At 59.1% G+C, this 25,889-nt stretch overlaps 1 protein-coding gene across 7 annotated transcripts in view; it reads right to left on the bottom strand.

Annotated features, from left to right (window-relative positions):
• Nucleotides 1–25,889, bottom strand: part of ZMIZ1 (zinc finger MIZ-type containing 1) — a 166,493-nt gene that overhangs the window by 8,170 nt on the left and 132,434 nt on the right. For 4 of the 7 annotated variants that reach the window (XM_029244579.1, XM_029244582.1, XM_029244583.1 and 1 more), the window contains 15 exons: nucleotides 17,331–17,445; nucleotides 16,073–16,290; nucleotides 14,909–15,107; nucleotides 13,657–13,947; nucleotides 10,749–10,931; nucleotides 9,730–9,807; nucleotides 8,874–9,048; nucleotides 8,247–8,388; nucleotides 6,535–6,745; nucleotides 5,290–5,395; nucleotides 4,242–4,402; nucleotides 3,190–3,257; nucleotides 2,801–2,869; nucleotides 2,074–2,318; nucleotides 653–819 (listed from right to left, as the gene is read on the bottom strand). In XM_029244579.1, coding sequence (XP_029100412.1) covers nucleotides 653–819; nucleotides 2,074–2,318; nucleotides 2,801–2,869; nucleotides 3,190–3,257; nucleotides 4,242–4,402; nucleotides 5,290–5,395; nucleotides 6,535–6,745; nucleotides 8,247–8,388; nucleotides 8,874–9,048; nucleotides 9,730–9,807; nucleotides 10,749–10,931; nucleotides 13,657–13,947; nucleotides 14,909–15,107; nucleotides 16,073–16,290; nucleotides 17,331–17,445 — 2,428 coding nt within the window. Of the gene's footprint in view, nucleotides 1–652; nucleotides 820–2,073; nucleotides 2,319–2,800; nucleotides 2,870–3,189; nucleotides 3,258–4,241; nucleotides 4,403–5,289; nucleotides 5,396–6,534; nucleotides 6,746–8,246; nucleotides 8,389–8,873; nucleotides 9,049–9,729; nucleotides 9,808–10,748; nucleotides 10,932–13,656; nucleotides 13,948–14,908; nucleotides 15,108–16,072; nucleotides 16,291–17,330; nucleotides 17,446–18,285; nucleotides 20,305–20,336; nucleotides 22,464–25,889 lie in introns of those variants that run through there. The other 3 variants (XM_029244581.1, XM_029244585.1, XM_029244580.1) reach the window with 3 other exon arrangements.

Genomic DNA, 25,889 nt, shown 5'->3' with positions numbered 1-25,889 from the left:
CTGTCGGCGCCACAGGAAGGGAAGGCCTCTGGACAGCACAGGCCGCCTCACCTGAGGGGGCTTTCTCAGCAATATAGTGTGCGTTAATACGTGAAAGAGGACGAGAAGTGAATACTCTTGGGATAAGTAGAAATCCTAATGTTTCTTTTTGCAGGAGGAGGGGATACCCTGAAGATTCAGACCCCTGGGGAATAAGTGCCTGGGTCTGGGACTAAATTCTAGATGGCTGGATGAAGTAGTGTGTGTAAGAGGGGGAGAAAGGGGATGGGGCTGTTCGTGTGTGCGTACAGGATGTGTGCCGGGTGTGTGTGGGGTGTGGGCCTGTATGTAGGGGGTGTGTGGGCATCTGCATGTGTGCATATGTATGCAATGTGTGTGCAGGTAAGAGCTTGAAGCTTCCCGCATCTGAGAATCTGATGTCCTGGGTGAGACGGCCAAATCCAAGGACACTGATGGGCCGTGACCCCGCCTCAGTCAGGCCTCCCATGCCCTCCTGGGTCCTGAGACTCAACTCTCAGTCCTCCCCTTTGCCTGGTAGGGAACTAGGCAAACATCAGAAAGGTCCAGGGGAGCCCTCTGTCCCCGTCAGCCCCACACTGGGGCTGGGGGCACCGGGGAGGTGGACGGTCAGCGGCGAGGAAGAGGTACTCACAGTCTCCTGCATGGGGTGACTGAGGGGCTTCTCAAGGGCGGCCATGTTGTTGGGCATGTCCGGGGGGTGGGAGAGCTGGGGGGGCCCGTGCATGAAGTCGTTCATGGACGTCCCACCGGGGTTCCCGTGGGGGAAGTCAAAGTTGCCATGGCCCTGGTAGCTGTTGCCTGGGGAGGGAACGAGATGGGGAGGGATGTGACCCAGAGGGAAGACGGCCACCCCAGGAAACTCAGAGTGTAAAGGAGGAACCAAGGCCCACCCTCCTGCGAGGCTAGAGTAGGCTCCTGCAGCCGGAGACCTCAGGGCCGTACAGCGGGGCAGCGATGCAGCCTTCTCCTGCGGGCCTTAGTACCCCAGGGCGTGTGCCGATGTACAGCCACAAGCAGGGCTAGCGTAGGAGGAAAGGGTAGTCGGGCTCCTGCGGCGGGACACATGGAATGAGGCCCGAGTCTGAACTTTCCACAGGATCTGCTGAGCGAGCCCCCCAGACCTGCTCACCCACAGCCCCCATGAGGCTGCCCTTCATCACTGGGACCACCCAGGCCCAGAGGGGGAGGTCGGAGTCTGCCAAGTCCATAAAGAAAGCTGTGCCAGATTCAAGATGACACCCTCAGAGCCAGCTGTCTGGCCTCCCAAGCCGCTGCTTCCTCCACCACGTGGCCACGGTGAGAGCTCAGAGGATCAGCACACTGGAAAGCTGGGGCGCTCAGCATGCTGTGGGACTCTGGCTAGGTAGGCTAACCTCTCTGGGCCTTTAATCATCCAGGAGCCCCAGGAACCTAAGAGCAGGAGTTCTGCAGGGAGCTGCCACGTCCAGTGTTTGGGGGGCGGGGGGGGCGGTACTTTCTGGGAACTGAGGGCAGTGCAGTGCAGCTTGCTCTGGGCAGCAGGAAGTGAGGGGGCAGTGACAGTGACCTTGGTGGCCGAAGGCTGGTGGCTCCAGGCCCCTGGACCCCGTCTCTGGAAGGGTGGGAGAGTTGCAGGGATAGGGACAATACGTAGATGTCAGAGGGCAACACGGGAGGGCCAGGAGCGCCAGGAGGGGTGTAGTCTTAGTGGCCCCAGCAAAGCAGGCTCTGAAGCCCCTAAGCTTGGCAGCTGCCAACCAGGGAGATCCAGGAGTCAGGAGGGAGGCTGGGCAGCGGGGGGTGCGAGAGGCGGGAGGCTGGCTCTCGGGGCAGCTCCTCACTCATGCCTTCCCAGCTGGGTGCCAACCCACAGGGCTGGCTGGATGGAGGGGGGGAGGATGGCATTGCACAGGCCGCTGTATCCCCAATTTCAGCGACGTGGTATTGTTTTTTGGGGGCGTGTGTTACCTCTGCCTCTTCACACCACACCCTCCCTGCACCTGCCACCATCACCCCAGAAATCCTGGGCCCCTGCTGGGGCTTCTCCCTCCCTCCTTGTCGGCCATCACCCACCTTGGCTGCTGTAGTCGTTGGAGTTGGTGCCCCCGGGAGGGGGCGGGAGTGGATAGGGGGACGGGCCGGGGCCCAGGGCTGCGATCATCTCCATGACATTGGGCATGATCATCTGGCTGGGACTCATGGTCTTGAACCGCTTGGACGGGATGCCGTCAGGGTCATCCTTAATGTGGAGGTCCGACTTGATGGGCACTGGCCGCCAGCTGCATGTGGGGTCAATGGTGACCTCTTCAAACTCGGAGCTGGGGGGAGCAAGGGGGCAGAGCTGAGGCTCTGGGGTACCGGGCTTTGGACATGAGGGCCTCCAGCTCGGACAGACACTGAGATGTCCTCGTCCAGGCTCCCTCTGCCCCCATTCCTACCATGTTCTGCATAGGACAGAAGTGTGATGGATTTTTATAACTTTTGAAAGATGGGGAGACTGAGACTAGGAAAAGCAAGTGGCTGGGCATGGGGCAGCGGGCCCCAAAGCCTCCACCCGAGACGCGGCCATGTCAACTTCCTGCTCTGGCTGAGCTTAGTCCTTTCTGGAAAGTTCATTTGCCCCCAGGTACAGAACCCCTTAAATTGGCAGAGAAGTGGGGGATGTGGGAAAATGGTCTGCCGGCCAGTGGGGGATAGGGTATCAGGGGTGATCACACACTCACCTCATGCAACTCAGGTCAGCATCCCGCCCCCCCGCTCCTCCCCCACCCCCTGCCCTAGTGTGGGGAGGCCCACTTACTGTTGGATGGCATTCAGGATGCCCCACATGTACTGATCTACCTCCAGGCCCTCGAGCAGAGCGGTTTTACTGGAAAAGGAGAGAGGGGGCTTGGCCTTTGCTCCTGGACCCTAGCGGGTGAGGCCACAGCCCACTCCTCCCCTCTGTGTCCAAGAGACTTGGGCCCTGCCACTGGTTACTACTTGGGGGCACCGACAGGAGAGGGCAGCCCTGTGACCGCTTGATACAAAGGGACTGTGCACAGCCCCCGTGATCTGAGCCCCTCTGCTGTGCTTGGGTTCTCTCATCCGTGTTTAGGGCAGGTGGAGGTGGCTGGACCCCACAGAGCAGGGCCACAGCTCCTCCTGGAGCCCGGTGACGTAGCTTATGCTGAGGTGGGCATCACTCACTTGCACACAGGACACCTCCAGGTCCCTCTCTCGCAATTCAGCTGCAGGTACGACTCCAAGTCAAAGCACTGTGGAGGCCGGGAGACACAGACAGATGAGAGCAGGGCTCTCAGAAACCTCTTAAATTCAAGTGCCACTGCCTCCGGGACCCTCATGAAGACGTCCCACCAGGGAGGGAGACAGGTGATGGAGAGACCCAGGGTTGAGAGGGGTGATGACCTTCCCGATTTTCTGCTGTGCTTACAGTTTTCGGGCCACGTGGAATCCCTGCATACCTGTGCCCAGCCCTCCTACCATCCCTGTGCCCCAGAGGACCCATGGCCTCTGAGAAGCCTTCCTGGTTCCCCTGCAGCCACCTCTCACCGATCCTGCCCCATGACAGCCCCTCTCCCTGGCCCGGCCCAGGCATGGAGGACACACCCCATCCAGTTCATCAGTGTGCGTCAGACAAATAAAGCGACCAGACCTCTGCTGCCCCCTTTTTCCCGGGGATGGGGGTTAGCAGGGCTGGGAGGCTCCCGACCCACTACGAAGCCCTCGGGGCCAGTTGTGAGAGGGTGGGGCTGAGGGTGCGGCTGGCTTGGCCCCACGGCAGCCCCCACCCAGTGAATCCCACCCACCTGGGCTGCCCGTATTTAGCCACCCAAACTGTGACAGTCACTCATCCCACAGCCACTTCCTGAGTACCTGCTCAGGGCAGGGCCTCGGGACACAGCAGTGAACCAGGCAGAGACGTCCCTGCTTTCAGGTTCCCTATCAGCCGTAGTGGCCGTACGCGCAGAATTTCCAGCTGGCATCTCACATCTGCCAGGGCTGGGACTGTCTAAATCCAGCTCTGTAGCCCCCTGGGAACCTAGCTCTGAGCACACAGAGAAGATGCTCAGCGGATAAATGAAGGCAGGAGTGAGTGAGTGAAATCAGCTCCTGATGGCCGTGGCATCCTTCCGGGGTTACAGACAGGCCCTGCTGCCCATCCCCCCGCCGACTCCTCGCCATCGCAGCCAGGCTCCATCGCAGCCAGGCTCCGGGACGCTCTCCCTGGGGCTGCTCACCTGGACGTGCTTGCAGTCGTGGCCTCGAGCAGGCAGCTGGATGCGCCGGAACGTGATGGGGCACTTCAGAGACACCTTGATGGCCGTCTGCTCCACGCCGTCTTCCCCATTGAGGGTCGTGTTGCCTGACGAGGCAGCCACGCTGCTGAAATTCCGCTTGACTGTAGGGCGGAGGCACAGGTGGATAAGGAGGGCAGGGCTGTCCTGCACACCCCCCGCTCCTTCAAGTGGCTGATACACACTCTGATTCTCCACGCCCCCCAACACGGGGAGGTCTCATGAACAGGGGCAGGGCACCCCCACCTGGGCAAAAGGGAGCTCAGCACGCCGGAGGCCCTGGGCCTCCCAGTGCTCTGGAATGACACTCTACACGTGACATGTGTGAAGTGCCCCTGGAGGTGGCTGCATCAGTCCCCCAGTCTCTGCAGTTCATGCCCTGTCTTCACTAGGAAGGCAGGACTTTCTGCAAACCCTGCAGAAACCCAGTCTGGCACTTCACTGACTTTCTGGGTCAGTGGGAGAGCCCCACAGGCACTTTTGCACTTAATTCTCCAAATGTGGTAATGGCCTGGCCGGATTCTAGGGCTCAGGACGTGAAGAAGCACATCTGAAGGGGGGAGCAGTGATGTACCTCCCTGCGTGGTGCACCCCCCTCCCCCGCCCCGGCCCCCAAGTGTCTGCACCTGGGAGTCAGAGCCAAGTCCCCCCTTCTCGAGTTAGGCCTGGGCTGTTGAGGTGGAATCCACCCCTGTGCTTCTCTCTTGATGAAGAACCCCCTCTTCCAGTTCCTCCCATCCTTCCAGGTGATCACCTCCTCCAGGAAGCCTGCCTGGCCTACCTGCACCATGGCGTCTTGTTTTAATCTGCCCTACATGCTGTACTCACGGTACTGTGTGCTCATCTGATCATCCCCACAGCCCCAGAGGAGGGGCATCGAAGGGGGACGGGCTAGTGCCAGGGAACACTCAGGGCCCGGTGGTGCCAGGCCCAGGGGACAATGAACGTGGTGGGACTGGGGTCTGGTTCCAGCCCCCGAGCCCCCACTCACTTTTCGTGATACAGTGCTCTGCGGGCAGGAGCCGCTTCTTGAGGAGGCCTTGCAGCACGGAGCGCACGGAGGGCCGGTGGACCAGCTGCAGCACGAAGAGGTGGGACTGCCGAGAAAGAGCAGAGGCTCGGTCCCTGCCGCATGGACCCCACGCCTGCCACCTGGGCCTCCGCAGGCCTAGGCCGCGGAGGAAAAGGGCCCCACGTCCATGGTGATGCCCCGTTAGGAGAGGGTCCCCTGGGACCTGGGAGAGAGCCCTTGAGGCTCAGGATGTGTCCTGGGACCTGCGAGCTGGGCACCCAGACCGGGGTCACTACTCGGGGGCAGCTGCTGCTGTCTATGCCAACAAGGCCGACTCTGATGAGGATATACCCCTGGGATGTGGTTATGGGACACAAGGCATCAAAATCCGGGCCAAACTCACTTCCTAGCCTTGGCCCTCCTGCCCCTCGCCCCGCTGTTCCCCATCATGCCTCCTCCACCCTTCCCGCCAGAGGATGTTGTCCTGTCTTCATTCCTCCAGGAAGCCTTCCAGGACTGCAACCCCCAACAAGCCCCCGCAGGCTCCTCACTCTGACAGCATCCCCAGTCCTGTGACTCTTATCCCCGGGTGGTCGTGGCGCCCCAACCCTCATAAGGGCAGGATCAGAGCTCTTCCTTCTCCTCTAGGGAGGCCAGCAGAGTGGGGCAGGTACTCTGCAAATCCCCGGACAAGCCCTGAGTGTCAGGCCCTGATCTTGGGGGACAGGAGTGTGGCTCAGACGTGGTCCCAGATCAGTGAGTCACAGGTCAGGGGACACACATACACAGTTCTGAGACAGCATGGTTGGGTGACAAAGGGAAGGAGTTAACTCCAGACTTGGTGGAGTTGGTTCTCAGGGGAAGAAGTGATTAGAATATAAAAATTTCTTGCAAACGAGGCACGAACGGAACCTAGCTTTGAGGGACACACAGAACTTCCTCAGTGGAAGAAGGTGGTGGGCACGGGGGATGGTGTCCGGGAGGAGGATCTACACGAGCAAAGGGAGGTGGGTGTGTAGACCAGATGGAGGCTGCGGTAGGAGAAAAGGCCAGGCCTCGGACCAGAGCACGGCGGCTTGAATTTCACCCCACGGCCCTGGGGGGGACTGTGGCACGTTTCTGGGGTACTCCTGAAAGATCACTCCTGGGGAAGGGGGATGGAGACCCCTGACGCAGCTGAGGCCCAGAGGAGGCTGAGGATCCTGGGCCCACCCGCACACTCACGCAGCAGCAGGCGGTGACGGTGATCTGGATGGTGTTGCGGCCCGGCTGGCACACGTGCTTGAGGTGCAGGGGCTTGTGGGATGTCTTGTTGTCGCCGCGCTCGATGGTGAGGGGCGTGGCGTTTACGCTGACCTGCACCGAGGCTGGCCAGTTGGTGTTCATCTGCCGGTCCTCGTGGTGGTAGCACTTGAACTGCAGCTCCAGGTCAGACCTGGGGGCGGGGCGAGGCTCAGGGCGGCTCTGCGAGGGGGCTGCCCATGGCCTCCATGACCCCTCCCTCACCACAGCCCCTCACCGAGTCACTCAGCACCCTGTCCTCAGCCACGAAGGCTCCCCCAGCCGCCTCGAGCTCTCCTCCTCTCTCACCCTGGACGTTCCCCCTGCCCAGGCCTCCCATCAAACCCCATCCCGACGACCCAAATTCCCCCCATGCCTCCCATATACTGTTCAACCACAGCCCCACAGCTCTGGCCACAATCCGCCTCAGTCCCCCGCACGGAAGTACGCCTCCTGTTCCCCCAGGACAGAGACAGACGGACAGACGCTAACTCAACGAGGCCAGCTGGAAGGCTGATTATGCCCTGAGCTCCTGTGGGAGAAGCAGCCCTGGCCAGGGGCTGCCTGGTTCAGTTCCTGCCCCCCTACCCCTGCGGTGGGCCCCAAGGACACGGCACCGAAGGAGTCCCCACAAAGCCAGCAGGGCCAGTGGCCGAGCCACAGAAGGTCTCGCAGGCGACGGTGCTCATGGCTAAGGAGCAGCGGGTGAGCAGGGCCCCTGCATGCGGGTCCCTCTACCCTTTTGCCTGAGTGCACTCCCGTGCCCCCCTGCCCACCCCAGCTGCCTCTGGCCTGCTCCAGGCAACGGGCCAGCTGTGCGCGCACAGTGGTGTGTGTGCACGTGCCCAGCTCAGACACATCTCGTGCCCTCAGGGTGCTCACTGGGCAGCTGAGGCCTTTGGTCACTGACACAGCGAGGCAGTGTGAGTCCTGCCCGCGGAGGAGGAACCGAGGGTGGAGACATCAATGCGTTCTGGTGTCTGAGAGATCCGGGCCCGAGTCCCAGCTCTGCCCCTTGCTAGCTGCGAGGACTCATCCAAGCTAATCACTTCTCTGGCCTCAGTTTCCTCACTGTCAACGGGGCAAGCAATGCCCACTCATAAGATCAAAAGAGATCAGGTATAGGAGGCTCAGAACACAGAGCCTGGCCCAGCAGGGGGCCTCCAGACCCCTCACTCCAGCGCCCACTGTTTGAGCAGCAGCCCCACCCGGTGGCCAGCTGCTCGCCATCTGCAGGAAGGACCCGGCCCTGTTCCTGCTCCTCTCTCTATATTCCTGGCTCTGACCACATGAGCCACGTTCGGGGCCAACTCGGGGGCCCTGCTGGAACATCCTCCTTCTCAGCCTGAGCTAGCCACGTTTTCCTCTGGGAATTTGTTCTTGACCACTGTCTCATCAGGACTGGGGTGGGTGACAGCAGCTCCCTACCCTCAGGCCACGAAGCCAAGGCAGATTTGTCTGTCTCCCGGCACCCGCAGGCTCGCTTTGACAGCCCCAGGGCCTTGCACACAGCAGGGCCCAGTCAGCAACGCCCAACAGGTGACCGTGTCAAGCAGATACTGTTACCACGTGTCTCAGGCGATGCCAGGGCCCAGGAATGTCAGCACCGGGGCCACCTCCACCCGGCTTGGGCTGTGCTGTGCCTTGACGCTCACCTCCACATCAGCGTCTGGTGGACTGTGGGCCTCAGGTGAAAGACGTGGTTGCTGACGGCCAGGTTGTGCTCCAGGCGGAAGGGCTCCAGCACCACGCCATCCCGCACCGGGAACGTGAGCCGCAGCTCGTCATTGTGGTTGGCTGCGTGGGGGAGGAGCAGGTGAGCCGCACGGCCCTCGCCCCGGCGGCACACGACACGCACCCTCGGCTGCATGCTCTGGGCGCGTGTGTGAACAGGGCCACGGCAGCTGGGCTGTGTGCTCAAGGGCACACCAGGCAGCCCCTGGCTTCTTCCGGTCCCTCCGACCCCATCCTGACCATCTCTGCCTCCCACTTCCCACTCGTCCCCCCGCTCTGCATCCCCTCCTGTCTCCACCTGCCCCCTGCTCTGGAAGCCCCGGCTGGCTTCTCCTCCCAGCCCTTTGCCACAGCTGAGAGGTGCTTTCCCTCCCAGCCGCTCAGGCAGGTGGAAGGAGGCCTGCTCTCACAACCCCCGCGCCCAGCCCCCAGAGGCAGGCAGGCAGGCAGACTTCCAAGCCCCCTGGCTCCTGGCACACTGTGTGCTGGATGCGGTGGAGCTGGCTTGACGAGGGAGGGAGGAGGGAAGGAGAGAGCAGGGCGCTCACCTGGGGGTGGGGGCAGAGCACTCATATTTGGCTTGATGTCCGGTGGGAAGGGGGGTTTAACGTCTTGGCTGGGGGACAGGTATGGGGGGATGCTGCTCCCGGGGGTCATGGGGGGCGTGGGGTTCCCTGGAACAGGTGAGTGGGGGTAATTTGCCACAGGAACCGGCCTGGGAGGCTGGAGGGAAAGAGAAACCACATATAGGTTATGGGCTCACAGGCGTAAGGAGGGGCCACGGCTGTGGACACGTGCCCCACCCGCCCTAGGGTCCTAGGGCTATGGCCCTTGCTCCCCCGAGGGAGGAGAGCCCCCCAGGAAAGCCCCTTCCTCCACTCTGGCCACACTCAGGCCTCTGCGCCTATGGGAAGACAGGTGGGCCTGGAAAGGTTCTCCCCACCCTTCACTTGGGTCATGGCACCAGGGGGATTGTAGGGTCCCCAGCCCATTTGACCAATGAGGACACAGGCTCAGGGTGACGGGGAATTCGCCTAATATAATCTTGGGAGAAGAAGGATGCTAGGAACAATGCCAGGTCTCCCGCTGCCCACATCATGGCTCCAGGCCGTGTCCTTCATCGCCACCCCACCCCACTGGGGTCCCCAGATGGAGTCAGGCGTGAAGCATCTCCAGGAGTCCCTTCCCTTCCTCTCTCAGTCCCCACCTTGTTTTCTTCCCAGGACTGGCCAGATCCACACTCATCCCTGGCCCACCCATCTGAGATGCAGATCCTCCAAGCATCTCTGGGCCCTGGAGCGGACGACCCCACTAACGTCCAGAGAGGCTGGGGCGGGAACGGTGAGGCCCCCTCTAACACAGTGCATGTGGGTTCTGATTCCCGAGATGGAAACTGAAACATACCCTATTGACGTTCCCTTGGCTGTAGCTGCTGTAGCTGCTTCCAGAGAAGGTGTTATTTTGTCCATTAAACTGCTCTGGCTGGTAAAGCAAGATAAACAGTGCTGTGAACGGAAGGCAGAAAAGCTACCCCGCTCTCCCTCCTGAAACGAAAACCTTCCAGGAGGACAGGGGATGCTGAAGAGGCCCGCCCAGTGCTGGGGTGGGGAGTGCGGTGGGGGCAGAACGTACCACTGCCATGGTCAGTGTTCTGCCTCTCTCTGCGCATAGCTACTAATTGAGCAAGTTTATAAAAATAGCAACACCTAGTGTGCTGCAGTCCGGCTAAAAATAGTAAGCCCATGTAAGCCAAGGGGTGGGTAGTCATGTAAGTTGGCGTGATTCATTGGCAAATAAGTGTAAAATATTTCCAGAGCCTTCCTCACTCCTGAGAATGTACTTTATAATGATCCCAAAGAAGGAAAGAGCTACGCGCCTGAAAACATTCATTATAGTACTATTTCAAAAGTGAAAACTCAGAAAAAACCCAGATGTCCAACAGAAAGGATAAAATGTGGTGTGGTTCCCAGAGAATGTCAGGCAGCCATGAAAAGTGACAACCACGGGGACTGTAGCAATAAGTAACAGGCTGTGTTCAAGTGAAAGAAACAGATTCAAAGTCACAACCGTAATAACAACTATACAACACGGTTGATGCCCACACGCGCGGGGACAAAGTCTATAATCAAACGTAAATATATCGGGGTGGGTGCTTTTACTTAAAAAAATATATTTCCTTCATTGTTATTATCTCGTACGTGCTATAAATAGTAAAAGGAGAAGGAAAACCATCATCTGAGCCCCACGAGAACAGGAACCAAGGAAAGCCAGTCTGTCATTTTGGACGCTGCATGCACAGCTCTGAGCACATGAGATCACATCCAGAGATCTCCGCCTGCGCAGCCAGGGTCAGGATGACACAGGCAGGGGTGAGGAGGTGAGGTGGTAAGGAGGGAAGGGGCCCGTGGGGTGGTGGGACTCACCTTGTAATACTGCCCCATGTTGACTGTGGGGGGCGGGTACTGCCCGGTGCTCGGCTGGCTGGGCATCCGCTGCCCGGGGTAGCTGGGAGAGGTGAGCGGCCGTGGGGGATTGGGGGTGGGGTACTGGCCTGGCTGGGTGGGGAACTGGCTGTTTGGTCCATATTGCTGGTTTCCGTAGTTGGGCTATGGTGGCAGAGAAAGGAGCGGGGAAAGGTCATCAGTGTCTCGAAGCCAAGCTGCCCACCAGATGCCAGGACGCCCCACCTCCTCTCCTCTGCCCCTGTTTTCCACCCACCCAGAAAATGCCCACCCCACTCGCAAAGGAGACCAGCTGAACGAGATGATGCTGGGGGCCCTTCCTGCCCTGACGTCCAGGGACATTACATCGGCCCATCTGGCTCGAGGGCCACCTCCCCATGAAGCTGTCTTTCTCAAAACTCCATGCCCCTTGAGCTTGGGGGTGCTTCCAGAGCCTCTTGCTCTTGCCATCATGAGGGTGCTTGATTCTGAAGCCCCCTTTGGGTCTCCCCTAGTGCTTAGTATGTGACAGACAACAGGATGCACTTCCAGAAAGGTGACCCCAGCCCTTGCATTCTGAGGCTGAACCTGGGAGGCACTGTCCCCGTACCCCACACTGAGCACAACACACTGATGTTTAGTTTTGGGCTACTGGTGCAGAGGTCGGGAGAACCAGGCTGGTGAAGGGACAAGGCAGCCCCTTGGGGGAAGCAACAGCTCCAGAGAGGGGCAGGATCGCTGTCCTGGGAGAGCCACTCCCACCCTCCAGTTGCTTCCCTGTCTGTAAAATCAGGTGACCCGCAGGGCACCCCAGGCCATTACATCCTGCAGAGTCAGTGCTTCTTCCCCATCTGTGAAACTTCTTGTCTATTAACTCTCTCTTGCCCTCTAGGCTCAGAGGTCCAGGAGACAGGTGTGTCTCCGTGTCTGGCAAAGAACAGGCCTGCGGTTAATACTCGCTCAACACATGGGGTAAACGGCAGAAGAGGGCGAAGTCTGCATCCGCGCTGAAGAACTCTGCGGAGCTCACACTGTTGCGATATGGCGGCTGCTCCGTGTGATGGTGAGGTTCCCATCACATCACTGCAGGACAGGAAGGGGAGCTGGGGCCTGTCCACTAGTCCCTCTGCGGGACCAGGTGACCTGAGCCCTGCTCCCGCCCCCAGGTTCCGACAACTTAGAGGTTCTATGAGTGTGTACTGAGAGGTGAGGCCAGTCTTCCCAGACGGGGTCAGGACGTGCAGTCTGGCCACCGGTGTCACAGCCCAGCGTCGGGCATTTTGTAGCTGGGTAGTACCAGCAGTCTATTGAGGACTTAGTAAAGATAACTGAGAGCCTTTGGTGTGCCCTGCTGTGACAGGTAAGAGCTGGGGAGCTAACACCGGTACAGGCACAGGGCTGACGTCAGGCTAATGACCGGAAATTCTGACCTTTTCTGTGATCGCCTCCTTGGGTGCCAGCAGCTGAGGTTGGGCCTACAGATGTGTTCCCAGCCCAGCCAGAGGGAACGCCGGGAGTCTGAGCACAGAGGGGGCTGAGAGGGCCCTGAACTCATGTGGGGGCTGTGCATGGGAGTGAGGCCCACGGGTCGAGGCCCCCCACCCCCAAGGACAGCCAGGGCCTCGGGAGCTGCCATCCTTCTCCAGCTTCTCCCTGAGCTGCTGCCCACCTGGAGGGGGTCTGGGCCTGACCCCGGCTCCTGGGTGTTTGAGGACGTCCCTGACATCTCCCCTCTTGGACCCAGGACATCCCCATCAGTGTCCAAGCTGCATTCTAGCCCAAGTAAGGGTGGATGCTGAGGGGAAGCACATCGACCTTCAAGGAACTCAGGGTCTTTGGGCTCTAAACGCACTGGAAGCCCAAGCAGAAGGCACAGTTCTGAGACGGGGTGAAGCCAACCTGAGAAGAGGTGTGTGCTAGCAGAGCACTGGGTGATGCTCGGGAAGGTCCCTGTCCAGGTGAGGAATCAAGGTGGGCCTTTCGAGGAGTGTGTGCAGGGGCCACGATCCTGGGGTCTCTGTGCCTTCTGCAGGTGAACTACATCCTTACCCAGGTACCCACATAGGCCATTTGCTGCCAACCCGTTTTCTGGGTGCTCGCTGAAGGCCCTGTGACACCCCCTCCAGGAAGTCCTTCTCCTGACCTCACGCTGAGTTCCACACACCCCAAGGTGCATCATTCCTTTGTGAGTTCCAGCTTAGACCTTATCTTTCCTGCTTAAGTAAGTCTTGGTTCCTGGAGGACAGGAGGTGTGGGTTCGCTTCCTTCGATCGTCACTGATCTCGCGGCTGAGGTGGCTGGGCACCCCAATGGGCAGCCTTCCTCCCGACAGAGCCCCAAGAAACATGCTGTCTGCCTTCCAGTCACTTCTCCCATGTGCACGGCCTTTAGATCTTTACAGGGTTTTGTCTCATCTCTCGCTCTTGGGTGTGAGGTGCCCTCATGTGGGTGCGAGGAATGTGGACCCAAGGAGGCTTAGTTCCTTACCCAAAGTCGCCCAGCTAGTGTCTATGTCAAGACAGAAGAGAATCCTAACAGCGGCTACTGCTTGCCAATAAGTGCCCGCCCATGCCGGCCCAGGGCCAGGCGCTTCACGTACAGCCCCCCTCACTCAAGACTCCCAGGCAGCCCCAGGAGGTGGGCTGGATCGTCACTGCCTTTTGCAAAAGAAAAAACGGAGGCTCCAGGAGGTGACGTCACTTGCTCAGGGTCTTCTATATGGGAAACGCCAGAGCTGACCTTAACCTCAGGAGCACCTGACTCCTAAGATCCTGCCTTCTAGTCCAGGTTTCCCTAAGGTCAATCCATGCCCTTTTCAAGGGACTACCCACAGCACCCGTGTCCTCCCCACCTCCCACCCTGCCCACCGGCTGCCAGCTGTCACACTCACCTCTCCCGGGTATGGCCTCTTTATGCTCTGAATGGGAAGGGACTGGGGCCGGGGGCCCGGGTAGGTCTGCTGGGGCATCCGCTGCCCGTGTGTGCCAAAGGGGCTGATGCCGGGTGGCCGGGGTTGGTTCATGCCCATGGGAGGGCCACTCATCCCCGAGGGCGTCATGCCAGCCGCCATGCTTGCGGGGTTCATGCTGCCCCCCATGGAGGCAGGCCCCCGAGGCCCGGGCTGGTTCATGAATTGGCTGTTATACGCCTGGGTGGGACCCATCTGGAAAGAGGAACAGACCTTCAACGGGAGAAGAAGAAGAAAAAAAAAAAAAAAAAAAAAAAAAGAATAAAATGCCACATGCATTGGAAGTGCAGGGAAGGAAGGAAGGGTGGGGGACGTGGGGGGCTCGGGGTTGGAGGCTGGGCACTTTCCTGTACGGCTGCAGCTGGCGACCAGGTCCCAAAGGACCACCGGCCTCGTGGGCTCGCTGCTGCCCTCTGCAGGTCGCACAGGAAAGGTGCAGCCCGAGGGGTGGGGTGCAGTCACTCCAATGCACAGGCAGCGTTTCCAGGGAGGCAGGCAAGGAACGGGAAAGAGGGTGCAGGGGTGGGGAGGGCATGGGAGGATGGAGGTGGATAAGGATGGAGGCAAGGGCCCCTTTCCTGGAAGCCCCAGCCCCGCCCTTGCTCCTCAGCCAATGGACACACACCCTCCATCTGCAGTCTGAGGCGGCCTCGGCTCCCACCTGTGCCCACCTGCCCTGCTGTCCCCATCCTGAACTTCCCACCTCCAGGCCTGTCCTGCATTTCTGCGGGGGGGGGGGCTCCCCCTCTCCTCACACCCCACCCCATCCTTCTGAAGGTCAGGGGAGCAGAGCTGGGACCTGGGCAGGATACACAGATGGGATGACTAGGAGAGCACTGGTCTTCAGAGGCCACCGGGGGGGACAGACTGGTGACAAGGCTACTTTAGACATAGCCTGCTCTTTGGTGAGTAGAGGCCCAGACTGCAATATGGAACATCTTTCCCCATACACAGACACACACGAGCCACCAACCCACACAGAACAAACACAAGCTCCCAAACACACCCCCACCACTCTCAACCACACTGATACGCCCACACCCTAACACACGCCCCTCCTTGTGCTTCTAAGAAAACCTAAGTGCACCCTGACGCCATCAGCTCCCCTCGGCACACAGACACCAACACCCCAGCTCTGATCCCCGGGGCTGTCTGCCTGGCGTGTGGCCCTTACCGGTCCATACTGGTTTATATCCTTATTCTGTGTCTCTTGCAAGGCTGCCACAGTGGCCGTAGCTGTGGCCGTGGCCGTGGCCGCTGCTGCTGCTACCGCGGCTGCTGCAGCGGCGGCTGCCGGCTGAGTGAAGTCAGCGGGCGGCCTGGTGTGCGGAGGGATGCCCATGCCAGCTGGGGCATTAGGACCCCCAGGGTAACTGCGAGGGAGAGAAGAAGGAAGAGTTAGATGCTGCCTGAATCTCAAGATGAACCCATGACACGCCCGCCTTGGGCGGGGAGGGAGAGGTCAGGCCGTGCCAGGCCCTTGTGTCCACAGCTCACAGAGGGGGGAGGTCTAGACTAAGAGCCCGGCGGGGACAGGGGCCTCCTGGGGGTTGTCAGCCCCTCGTGCCACTTGGCAACCACCAAGCCGCCAAGCTGCTGTGTTCCGGGAGCCCCACCCGGGTGCTAGACAGCCATTGCTCCTAGGTACTAGGTCATGGCACCCTCGGGCACACCCGTCAGCCCACCTTCTGGAGGACACCTAGCCTCAAAGAACCCGAGCAACCGGCCCAGGGCCTCTGGCAGGGGAGGGCAGGGTGGGGATGCAGCTGGGCTTCACCATGAGGCCCTACTGCGCTGACACGTGGCAGGGCTGCGGTTGGCCCCAGGGTGCCTGGCAGGGGTGAGGCCACAGGGCAGCCTTGGGCAGAGCAGGGCGGGCGGCAAGAGGAGGAATGGGGTGCCTCTGCCCCACCCCACGCCCCTCCCTGCCCTCCCCCTCCCTTGGACCGAGGGACCCCAGCCCTGCACCTCTTCCTCCACACCAGCAGAGCAGAGCTGACCCTTCTGCCACCCAGCTCTCAGCGTCTCCCAACGTATAAAGACATGACACAGAGAAGGGGCATTTGAGAAATGCAACTGCAGCCCTTCAACCCCACGGGCTTGACGGCTCTCAGAATGCGCCCTGGCCGTGCAGCGTCTGGCCTGCCGGCCGGCCCCCACAATAAAGGATGACTGTGCCCCGCAGGCAGACGGGATACCTGAGAAGAAGGGGAGCGCCAGGCTCCCCATGCTTCCCAGGCCAGGAAGCACGTGCTGGGATTCACACTTGACTCCTAAGCCTGCCTGGAGGGGAAGGGCAGGGCTGATGTGCCCCTTGCGAAGGCTGCTCCCTGCTCACCTGGCCCCGAAGCCCCCGCTGCCAGGGTAGTTGGGCCGGCCGTACATGCTCTGCGGGATGTAGGGCTGAGCGGGGCCGGCCTTGGCTGAAAATTGCTGCTGCTGCCCAGCAAACTGTGGGGAGTTGAGGCCGGGGTTGCTGGTAGTCATGCCCGACGCCATGGGGTTGCCGCCTGGATTCATGGGGTTGTTGGCATTGGCCATAGGGTTCCCGAGGACCTGTGGGCAGAGAGAGGGGCTGTCACCCAAGTGGGTACACCAGGTGGCATGGAGATGGAAAAGGAAAAATGGCAGGGGTGGGGGTGGAGACAGAGGCAAAACAGGAAGGACGACTGAGGAAAAGGAGGAGAAGGGCGGGGGGGGGGGGCGTTCATTTCATCTGGGCACGGATGGTTGCCATGGTATATACATGATTAGAAGGGGGTAACCCAGCCCGGAAGCAGGCAGCGGAGATGAGCAGCCTGTGATGGAAGGCGGTGAGGCTGGTCCAGCACCAGGTGGCAGGTGGGAAAGCTCTGGACTTCTCAGCCCTCCTGCCCTGCAAAGCCGCCTGGATGCCCAAGGGTCAAGCCACACAGAGGCCCTGGGCTGCTGCTCTGTGAGGGCAAAGAGAAGCCCAACCTGCCAGCTCTAGAGGGCGGCAGGGTCCTGGCCGAGGGGCTCCCCGTGGCCCAAGACCACAGGTAAGTGCACTGGTTCCCTCCAGGGTGGCAAGCGGCCCTGAGCCTTTCACGTGGCCATGGCAGAGGCCCAGCAGCAGGGAGAGGAAGGAGTGGAGGAAGGAGGAAGGAACAGGAGCGGGAGGCAGGGTAGACTAGGGATGTGAAGTGGAGTTTGTCGCAAGTTTTAGGCTCAATCTTTTGAAATCTAACCCAGGCCGTCCAGGGTCAGAGACCCCAGGTGTTGGAGCCCTGAGGCCAATAACACAGGAAGTTCTCCTATTTATCCAACCAAAGTAAATGCCGGCCAGGAAAGAGCCCCTTGCTCTGTGTCAGGTGAAAAACATTCCCTCAGGAAGGCCCTAGGGTTGGTTGGGGCAGTGCACAGGGGCCAGGGGCCATCCTCCTGGGGCAGGTGTGGACCCATCCTGGGTAGAGCTGTGTCCACAGCTGGGTGTGCCCTGAAAGCTGGTCTTCCCAGCCGGGGAGAGCCTGGGAGAGTGACCAGGGCTAGCATGGCATGGTGACCCGAGGGCCTCAGGGTTCGAGGGATGACCCTGCCTGGGAGGGGCTGTTGCTGGGGGGAGGACAGGCTCTTACCTGGCTCTGGGATGTGTTGGTCACTCCCCAAACCGTGGTGACCACGGAGAGGGAGCCGGGAGGCTGGTTGGTGTTCTGCTGCCAAGGGACAGAGTCATAGGGGAACGACCCATCACTGCAGAGGGAGACAGGGTGGGGATCCTCAGGGGCTGCAGACACAGGCGCAGACGGAGGCATGCCCCATCTACTAATCCCACCATGCTCTGCGGCTCCCAGCCAAGCCCAGGTGACCCCCATTCTCAGTCAGTTCTGGATCCCCCTGGCACGGTGTCCAATGCAGAACAGGTGCACACTGTAAGGTGACCGATCGTATGACAGCGACCTCTCCCCCCATCACTGTGGACGCGCCACCCCCATGGCTGTCTGTCTCACCTTGGCCCAAGTCCACAGGCCATGCTATGGAGGAAGAGAGACCTGCAGGCTCAATCTAGGCTCTGCCTTCGACCACGCTCCGCTCTAAGTGGCTCTCCAGAAACAGCTCTGGTTCCTCCGCACCAGCTTCCCCTCAAAGCTTCCCCGTCCTTTCTCAGCAAAGGTCAGAAGGGCTCCAGTCTAAGTCTCGGTTCTTCCCCTTCCTCCTGACCCCTCAGAGTGAGGTGGCCGCCCTGCCCGGCTGATTTGGTCTTTGCAAGGAGCCTCCTTATGTCAGGTTTTCTTCCTGGATGACAGGTACTGGCCTACCTGCTGTGCTTCCTCCCCTGCTCCCACCCCGATCTCTCGTGCACCTCCCTGCCAAGCCAATCTCCTTCAAACACCTAAGACACTCGGCACAACCAAAGACCTTCCTTCAACGGCTTCCAGTGTTTACACACAGAGTCCAAACTCACACAGCAGAATGGTTTACCCCATTGCTAATAGCACCCTACCCTGCTTCCCATCTTGGTTCCCACCTCTCTGGGAGCCCCTGGCCCCAGCTGTTCCCCCAGTCTCCTCTGTACTCCTCTGTAGTACCCACCTTCTTTGATGGCATCTCCCGAGGAGCCCCCAAAGGTCAGAAGGCCCGACGCCCAGCCCTGCACACCATAAGTGCTCAGAAGTGGCTTTCTATTAGTTGCCATGGTACAGATGGAGGGTGAGGTCCAGCAGACCCCAGGGAGAGGAGCAGAGGCACAGTCTCGAGAAGAAGCCAGAGAGGTCACGTTATAAAGAACCTGCCAAGGGTGCCACCCCCAAGGAGTGCTGGGCTGGGGCTTCCTCTTCCCTGGAGCCGGTCCTGCGCTGGCTCTCCAGCGCCTCTTACTGAGAGAAAATCCCAGACACGGCCCCAGAAAGGGCAGAAAAGCAGAGCACTCACATCTGTGCTACCACCTCTGCCCACGGCATCCCGCCGGGGGTGAGGCCTGCAAGGCAGCACTGCTGGGTAGCCGGGGAGTGGGGGCAGGTGGGAGAAGGGGCTTCTGGAGGAGGGTGGCTTGGTCGGAAAGCACCTCATGCCTCTCTCTGTCTGACTTGTGCCTTCAACACAGGAAGTCAGCAGAAAGCAAAAGCTGACTCATACCCCAGCCGAGCAGCCAGCCCAGGCCCTAGAGGTCGGGGCAACTGGGAATGGAGGTGTGGGGAGCCAGCCCAGAGGTCAGACTTCCAGGAAGGAGGCGCAGGACTGCAAGCCAGGTGGGCAGAGGGGTGCCGGGGGTCTGAGCCTTGTGCCCTGCTCCTTGCCAGGCGGTGCCCTCGGTCAAGTTGGGTCAGACTGGAGGGAGGACCGTGTCACTGACTGCCCATGCTGTCTGTCTCACCTCGCTGCCCCCTTGCCTGGACACCCTCTCTGCTTGGCCAGCCCCTGGTTTCCTTCCTGTCTCTGCTCAGAAGTCACCTCACTGGAGCGGCTGTCCTGACCTCCTGGGAGAAGAGGACCCCCCCCAGCCCCAATCCCTTTTCCTCTCACTCTGGCCTTTTTTTGGTACTGTGGGTACAAGTCCTGCACCTGCCCCTCCCTGGCTCAGGGCCCCGGCACAAGTTTCCGAGCCTGTGTACACTCAGTCTCCTCATTTGTTAAATGGGCGTAAGAACAACACACTCCCACCCCCGCTCTACTCTGTGTCTTCAGACTGCAGGTCATGACACAAGAGCGCGCTGTGACACTGAACCATGAGGGGGAAAAAAAGAGGGAATAAAACAGAAAGTAATCAAGTGTGAGCACATAGTAAGGAGGAGTATCATCCCTTGAACTGACTTCTTGATGTTACGCACGAGCACACGTGTGCCCGGGGTCTCGGGGTAAACGTGCGCATTACTGTGGATCTCAGGCCGGCTAGTCTGAACATGGGCCCCCGTGGCCTAAGTCTGACGCGGCTCAAAGAGGAGACTGCAGACAGAAAGGCTTCCTTAACTGGAAAGTGACACAGGCTTTGGCATTACTCATGATTTCTGGGGGGAAAACAGCAGGCCTAGAACTGCGGGGAGAGGAGCCGTCCTCAGGGAACCAGCCTGACGGCCCCCTGCCTCTGCAGGCCAGGTGTGACGTGGGCCAGTGGAAAGGGGGTGAGGCCCAGATGCACAGGCCAAAGGTGACCGACAGCTCACACGTGCTGCATCTGGGGGGCACCGCTGGGGGGTCTGGGAGCCCAGAGAGCCCGGATGGGGCAGAGAAGCACAGGAAAACAAGCAGGGCCTGCCCCTCAGCACAGCTGGGCTGGAAGAAGCCCCGCTCTCCCAGGAGGTCACTGGGGACCCGGGGGCACCAGCTGGTCCCAGGGCTGGCACGCCAGTCTCACAGGGAGGCCCTGCAGGCTATGGTTTTAAACAACAAAGAGGAGACCCTGGACACCTGCCCTCCTTCGGGGCCCTCACCTTAGGTGTGCCTGGACTCAACACAGGACCCCAGCAACCGAGCAGAGCTTAGGCCCGAGTCTGTCCTCTCTCCCCAGAACTCCTGCCCCATAAGCTCCCACCAACCCTCCAGGCTGAGGTCTGGTTCCGGCCGAGGTGCACGCCTGGCAGGCTCAGGAAGTAAAGCCCCCCGGGAGCCCCTCCGAGCCTGGCGGGGACCCACAGCTGCTGCCTCACCTCCTCAGGCGGGGAGGTCCCAGCTCCCTGGGATACAGGCCCTCGAGCAAGCTCCCAACTGCCCTGCAGCTCGTGGGTGGACCTTGTGGGCGGAAACCGGCTCCTTCCTGTTTTGTCCCCTCCGCCCCAAGCTCAGTGAGAAGCAAACTTAACCAAGGTTCCCAAACTGGGCATTCCGCTGTCTGTCTGGACGGTTCACCCCAGAGCCCAGGTGCACACCTGGCGTGTGTGGGGTACACGTACGTGTGCGCGCGCGCACACAGGCCCTGCTGGCACGATGCTCTCCACGCGTGCGGGGGGGAGACAGGCACATGCTGTAGGGTGGTCTCGGGGACCCGCTCGCCCCCACTCGCACCTGCTACAAAAGCAGAAGTGGCAGCCGCACCGACAGGGCTGTGACTCATCTCCTGGGGAGACGGCTCCTGCTGGCGCGGAAAAGGCACTCGCCCCCATGGGCCCACGGTGGCAGTCAGCCCTGCCGACGTCTCTGCCCAGACTCAGACACTGCTGTCGGGGTGGGGGGCGGGGTGCTGCCTGGCTCCCAGTGCCCGAGGGTCAAGGACCAGCCAGGGTCTTGGGCCCTACCAGGGTGGGAGGGGCTCAGGGTGCTGAAGAGGAGGCCTAGGGGCTTGGGGATGGCCGGAGGCCGTGTGCCTCTTCTGCAAGTACTATTTCCCCAGCAGACATGCGCAGCCCAGGTCAGAGGTCCCTGGCATTTCAGGGCTGCCCACTGGGAACCACTTCCCTCCACCTGTCCATACCTGGTTCAGAGGGAGGCCAGCACCCCTGGGATCTGAGAACCCACTCTTAGTAGTCCTGCCCAGCTCTGCACACCTGCAATCCAGCATGGTCTGGTCTCATGCCACAAGCCACCCCCAGACACAGTCCTGTCCAGTCAAACCTGCCCCAAGAATCCTGTTCCACCTACAGAGGCACCAGTGCCAGAAGCCACTAGGATTCTCAGCAGTGCTCTGCCAAGCAACTCCCAACACAGGGGCAGCTGCTTCCCTACCTCTGTGCCTCTTCTCGGACTCGGATGCTTCGTCCTCACCCTGAAAGATGCCACTCATCCTTTCCAGGCTCCTCTTCCAAAGGCCACCTCTTCCAGGAAGCCCTCGCCCCATCCACTGGCCTGACCTCCACTTTCTCCTCACATTTCTGGGGCCCAAGTGGGAGCCTGAGCGAAAGCCCTGCCTTTTTCCTTCTGCCCCGGGAGCCCCAGGTTCTCCGGCTACCTGTGCCTGGCATGATGTCTTCACACACCTGCAGGGCTCAGGAAGCTTCTAATAAAAGTGCCAGAAAGAAACACCACCTCTCTGTGCTTGGCCTCAGAGGGATGCCTTAGAATGAATGAATGCATTCATTCATTAAGCCTGACTGCTGACCACCTACAGTGTGCCTGTGACCACATGGGCACCGGCACCCAGGAAGCGAGAGGTCCTGCCCTCCAGGGAGGGGGACAGAGGCCTCAGTGTGCCATCCCTCGCCACACCCAGGGATGAGAAGAGCCCCTCACTCAGAGGGCAGCCATGAGGATTAGGTGACCTCACATGGGTAAGGCAAGGCCTAATACAGCCGGGTACCCTCGAACTACTGGCTGCTGTTACCACTGTTATGATTCATTGAGTGGCTTCTACATGTAAGGAACCGCGTGAAGTGACTTTCACACAAGAACTCATTTAATGCCTTGAAGTGAGCTCAACAGACACATGCCTTAGGATCTGAGGCTCCCAGGTTCCCAGAGGTAGTCAAGGGTAAGGTTAATAGTGGGCCTGGCCACTGTCCCAGGGAGCTTAGGGTCCAGTAAGGTGGCGCTTCCCTGTACAAAGATGGCGATAATGCAAGGAAGCATCCATTACAAAGGCCATCTTGAAGTCCATGAGAACTCCAAGAAGGGGCATAACTTCCTAAAAGTTCTTGGGGAAGCCAGCCAGTGAAGGCACACAGGAGACGTAAGTTATGCTTCAAAGACTGGCTGCAGGGCTTCCCTGGTGGCGCAGTGTTTGAGAGTCCGCCTGCCGATGCAGGGGACACGGGTTCGTGCCCCGGTCCGGGAAGATCCCACATACCGCGGAGCGGCTGGGCCCGTGAGCCATGGCCGCTGAGCCTGCGCGTCCGGAGCCTGTGCTCCGCAACGGGAGAGGCCACAACAGTGAGAGGCCCGCGTACCGCAAAACAAAAAAACAAAAAACAAACAAACAAAAAAAGACTGGCTGCAGACAAAACCCAAATAGTGTCCCAGGAAAAAAACACTTTATACGTCAAATCACTAGCTTTGGCCTGGACTGAGTATACTGGCAAATATTCAAGGACTCTGACGAAACATTTTTTTAGCTAATAATCAAACGGCAGAGGGAGGCCTCAAAGCACAGTGGTTAACTATCTGGGCTCGGAACTTAGATTCTTTGGGGTCAAACCTTGGCTCTGGTAGGCCACTGATGATTTCTACGACCTGAGCCGTGTTACCTAAGTCAGCCTCAACTTTCTTATCTGTAAAGTGGGACTAATACTAATATGCTTAGGATGAAACATACAAATACAGGTAAAATTCTGCACAGTGCCTGGCAGACAGTCTCTGCTCAACTGTACCTATACTTTTCTCTCCATTTCTCCAGCTCAATTGGGGTGTAGCTACCCATATTTACTTGATGATACAGTGATGGTGCTTAGAAGTTTTGCAAATAGGCTATCAGTGGGAGGGGGTGTTATTATCATTCCTGCCTGTTGAACATATGTTCCAAGCCTCTGAGGCTTTCCTTAGTGTTCCTCTGCCTTCCTTTCTCTCATAAACTCCTATCTATACTTCAGAGCCCAGCCTGGATGCTTCCTTTTGTGACTCTCCTAAGCAGACCACCAAGGGCATTGTACTCTGTTCCCTTAGCACTTCTTTTCATATATTTTACAAAGAGCTCTTCACACTGTAGTTACAGCAGACGGTTTACATGTCTGTTTGCCAGCCCCATGGGCACTGACCAATGTTTGCTAAATATGAGAAAATGAGTAAAGAGGGAGTGATGATTCCTGGTTCCCGGGCACCTCCTGTGAAAGTGTCTACACAGACATTCGTGGAGGGAAGCGGGAGGGAGGGCTGCATTATTTCTTCCCTTGCACTTCTCACAGCCACTTTATTTGGGAGAAATAACAAATTCCTATTAAGGGTATCGTCAGACCTTAATTAATTTCCCTCATCCGGCTCTACTGGTCCCGTCTCTGCACAAGGCTGTAGTGTTACCACTAATGACACACCAAGCCAGTGAGGAGCTGACGCTCCCACCATCTTTAATTTAGGGGGACCATTAGCAGCTCTCTCCATCATCACAATTAGTGGGGGCTGCTTCCTTCCCTCCCTGCGGTGAAACTCAGAGAGGAACTGGTGCAGCTAACTGCGTATTAGAGGGCTTTAAATTTTTTCAAGAGGAAGGAGAAAAGGAAAAGATCCTTGCATCTTGGCAATCTGGAACTGACGGATTTATAGATCCTTCAGTCTCCCTTTCATTGCTTTTTTCTTTTTTCCTGGGGGCAAGAAGAGGGGTCTATTACAAACTGAGCTTTCGGTGTGGCTGTACAAAAAAGAGCTAAAAATGAAAAGCGGTGAAGGTGGTGTGATGGGACCAAGGAAAGAAGAGGACCGGCAGTCAGTTTTGCTTGATCCCTTCTTTGCTGGTTGACCGTGAATGAGCATATCTGAGTCTGATGGCCCCAAGCTGAGGGTTCAGAGAATAATGACTCGTCCACGGGGCTCCCCGTGTCCAGGCCTGGCAACAAGCGCTAAGTCCTCTGCTGCTGTCATTCCATTGCTACACGTGAGGCAACGGAGGTAGAGAGAGGATACAGAGCTGCTCAAAGTGACCCAGAGAGAAGACGGCAGAGCTGAAACTCAATGCTGGGCAGCTTGGCTCCAGGGCCTGTACCCCGCCTGCTATACGGAGTGGAGCTAAGGGCCCTACTCAGGATTGGAGGGGAGCACAGGGCCGTGCCCAGAATCCGAGGGGAGCCCCAAGGCCCCTCCCAGGAACCTCTCCTCTGGGGGTTGCAAATCCCTCACCTGGAGGGGAAGGGTGGCACCCCTTGGTCTTGGAGGCTTCCCCAGCTCTAGTGGACTTTGACTGTAATCAAATTAAGAGTATACACAAGATTTATTAGGCTTTCCATTACTGTTGTAGCACTGACTTGCACATGGGCAATGTGCTCATCACAAACGGCTTTTTCAGCCACTCACTAAATATCTGGAAGAAGACAGAAATATTTGTTGGCAACAAGTCTGGGTCACTGCAGGGACTGTGAAGGGATCCTGCTGCCTGGCCGCAGGCCCGAGGCCCCTTCCTGCCCTGGGCTGGCCTCTCCCAGCCTCCCTTCTCCTGTGCGGTGCTCTGCGCACCTCTATAAAGTGGGAGGACTGCACACCGACGGCTCAGTGGTCAGGACCAGACGGGGACGAGCCCACAGGCTGCTCCACGAACCACAGCGCGAGCCAAACGTGTGGGTACCCAGGATTCCTCCTAACCGCTGGCACACTCAGAAGCTGGCTCCAGGGGTCCTGGGCACAGGCCCCAACTCACAGACTGATGCTGTGGGGCCGACCTCCATGGCCTGTAATGGATGTGACCGTGACGCCTGAACTACAGAAATACAACAGTCACAGCCTCCTAGCCCACCGGCCTGGGGCTTCAGGCATCCTGGCTCCCTTACGCTCTCCTGTTTGCTTGTCCTCAGAACCTTCAGACAAGGACCCCTGCGTCTTGGAATAGCCACACACCTCTGAGCACCGAATCCTGAACACACAGGGTCCCTAAGCTCACCCCCCGCCTGAGGTCTCCTTAATGAAAGGGGAAGAGAAGCTTCCTTCCTCCAAGTCATTCAATACAGCTGTGGAGGAGGGCGGGCAGAAGACTTTCCTAGCTGTGACAGTATTTGACTTTCTCTTCCACTTTCTTTCCTTCTTGTTTGGGAAATTACATGAGGGACTTAGAAGGTGACGCACCCCATTGGAGTGTCTCTGGAAATAAGGGACTCCCCACCTTGGGGAAATGCATGAAGTTACAGGTAGAGAGCAGCCGATCTCTAATCACAGGCCACAATGTGCCCTAGGAACAGCCCTGGTCGGAATGGACATGGGTTGGGCCTTGTTCAACACATGATACTTCCTTCTGGTCTCAACTGTCCCACTATAAATCGGGAAATAGGGCGAGGTGTGGCTTAGGATCAGGTTAATGACCAGATACCACGTCACTGGTCTTGAATGGCTCGTGGGAGGGTGAAGGGTAGAGCGCTGTGTGTGGTTCGGCACCCTGCCCCTTCCTGGCTGTGTGTTCTTAGGCAAGTCATTGTCCTGCTCTGGGCATTTCCCTTCCAGTTCTGTCCTTGGGGTGTAGGATATGGTCCAGAATGCCTGTCACCTTGCTGTGTTGTTACCCATCAACACTTAGCACGTCTTCCAATGCACACAGCTCTCCCTTCTCTGAGAGGCTGCCTGCTTCACCCTCTCTAGCACATACAAGGGGCTGAAGAGGTGTGTGTGTGTGTGTGTGTGTGTGTGTGTGTGTGTGTGTGTGT

The sequence above is a fragment of the Monodon monoceros genome, unplaced genomic scaffold (assembly GCF_005190385.1).
Source record: "Monodon monoceros isolate NGI ecotype Baffin Bay Population unplaced genomic scaffold, NGI_Narwhal_1 Super_Scaffold_4, whole genome shotgun sequence".
NCBI classification, from domain to species: domain Eukaryota; kingdom Metazoa; phylum Chordata; class Mammalia; order Artiodactyla; family Monodontidae; genus Monodon; species Monodon monoceros.
This window is presented reverse-complemented; position numbering and strand designations above follow the sequence as displayed.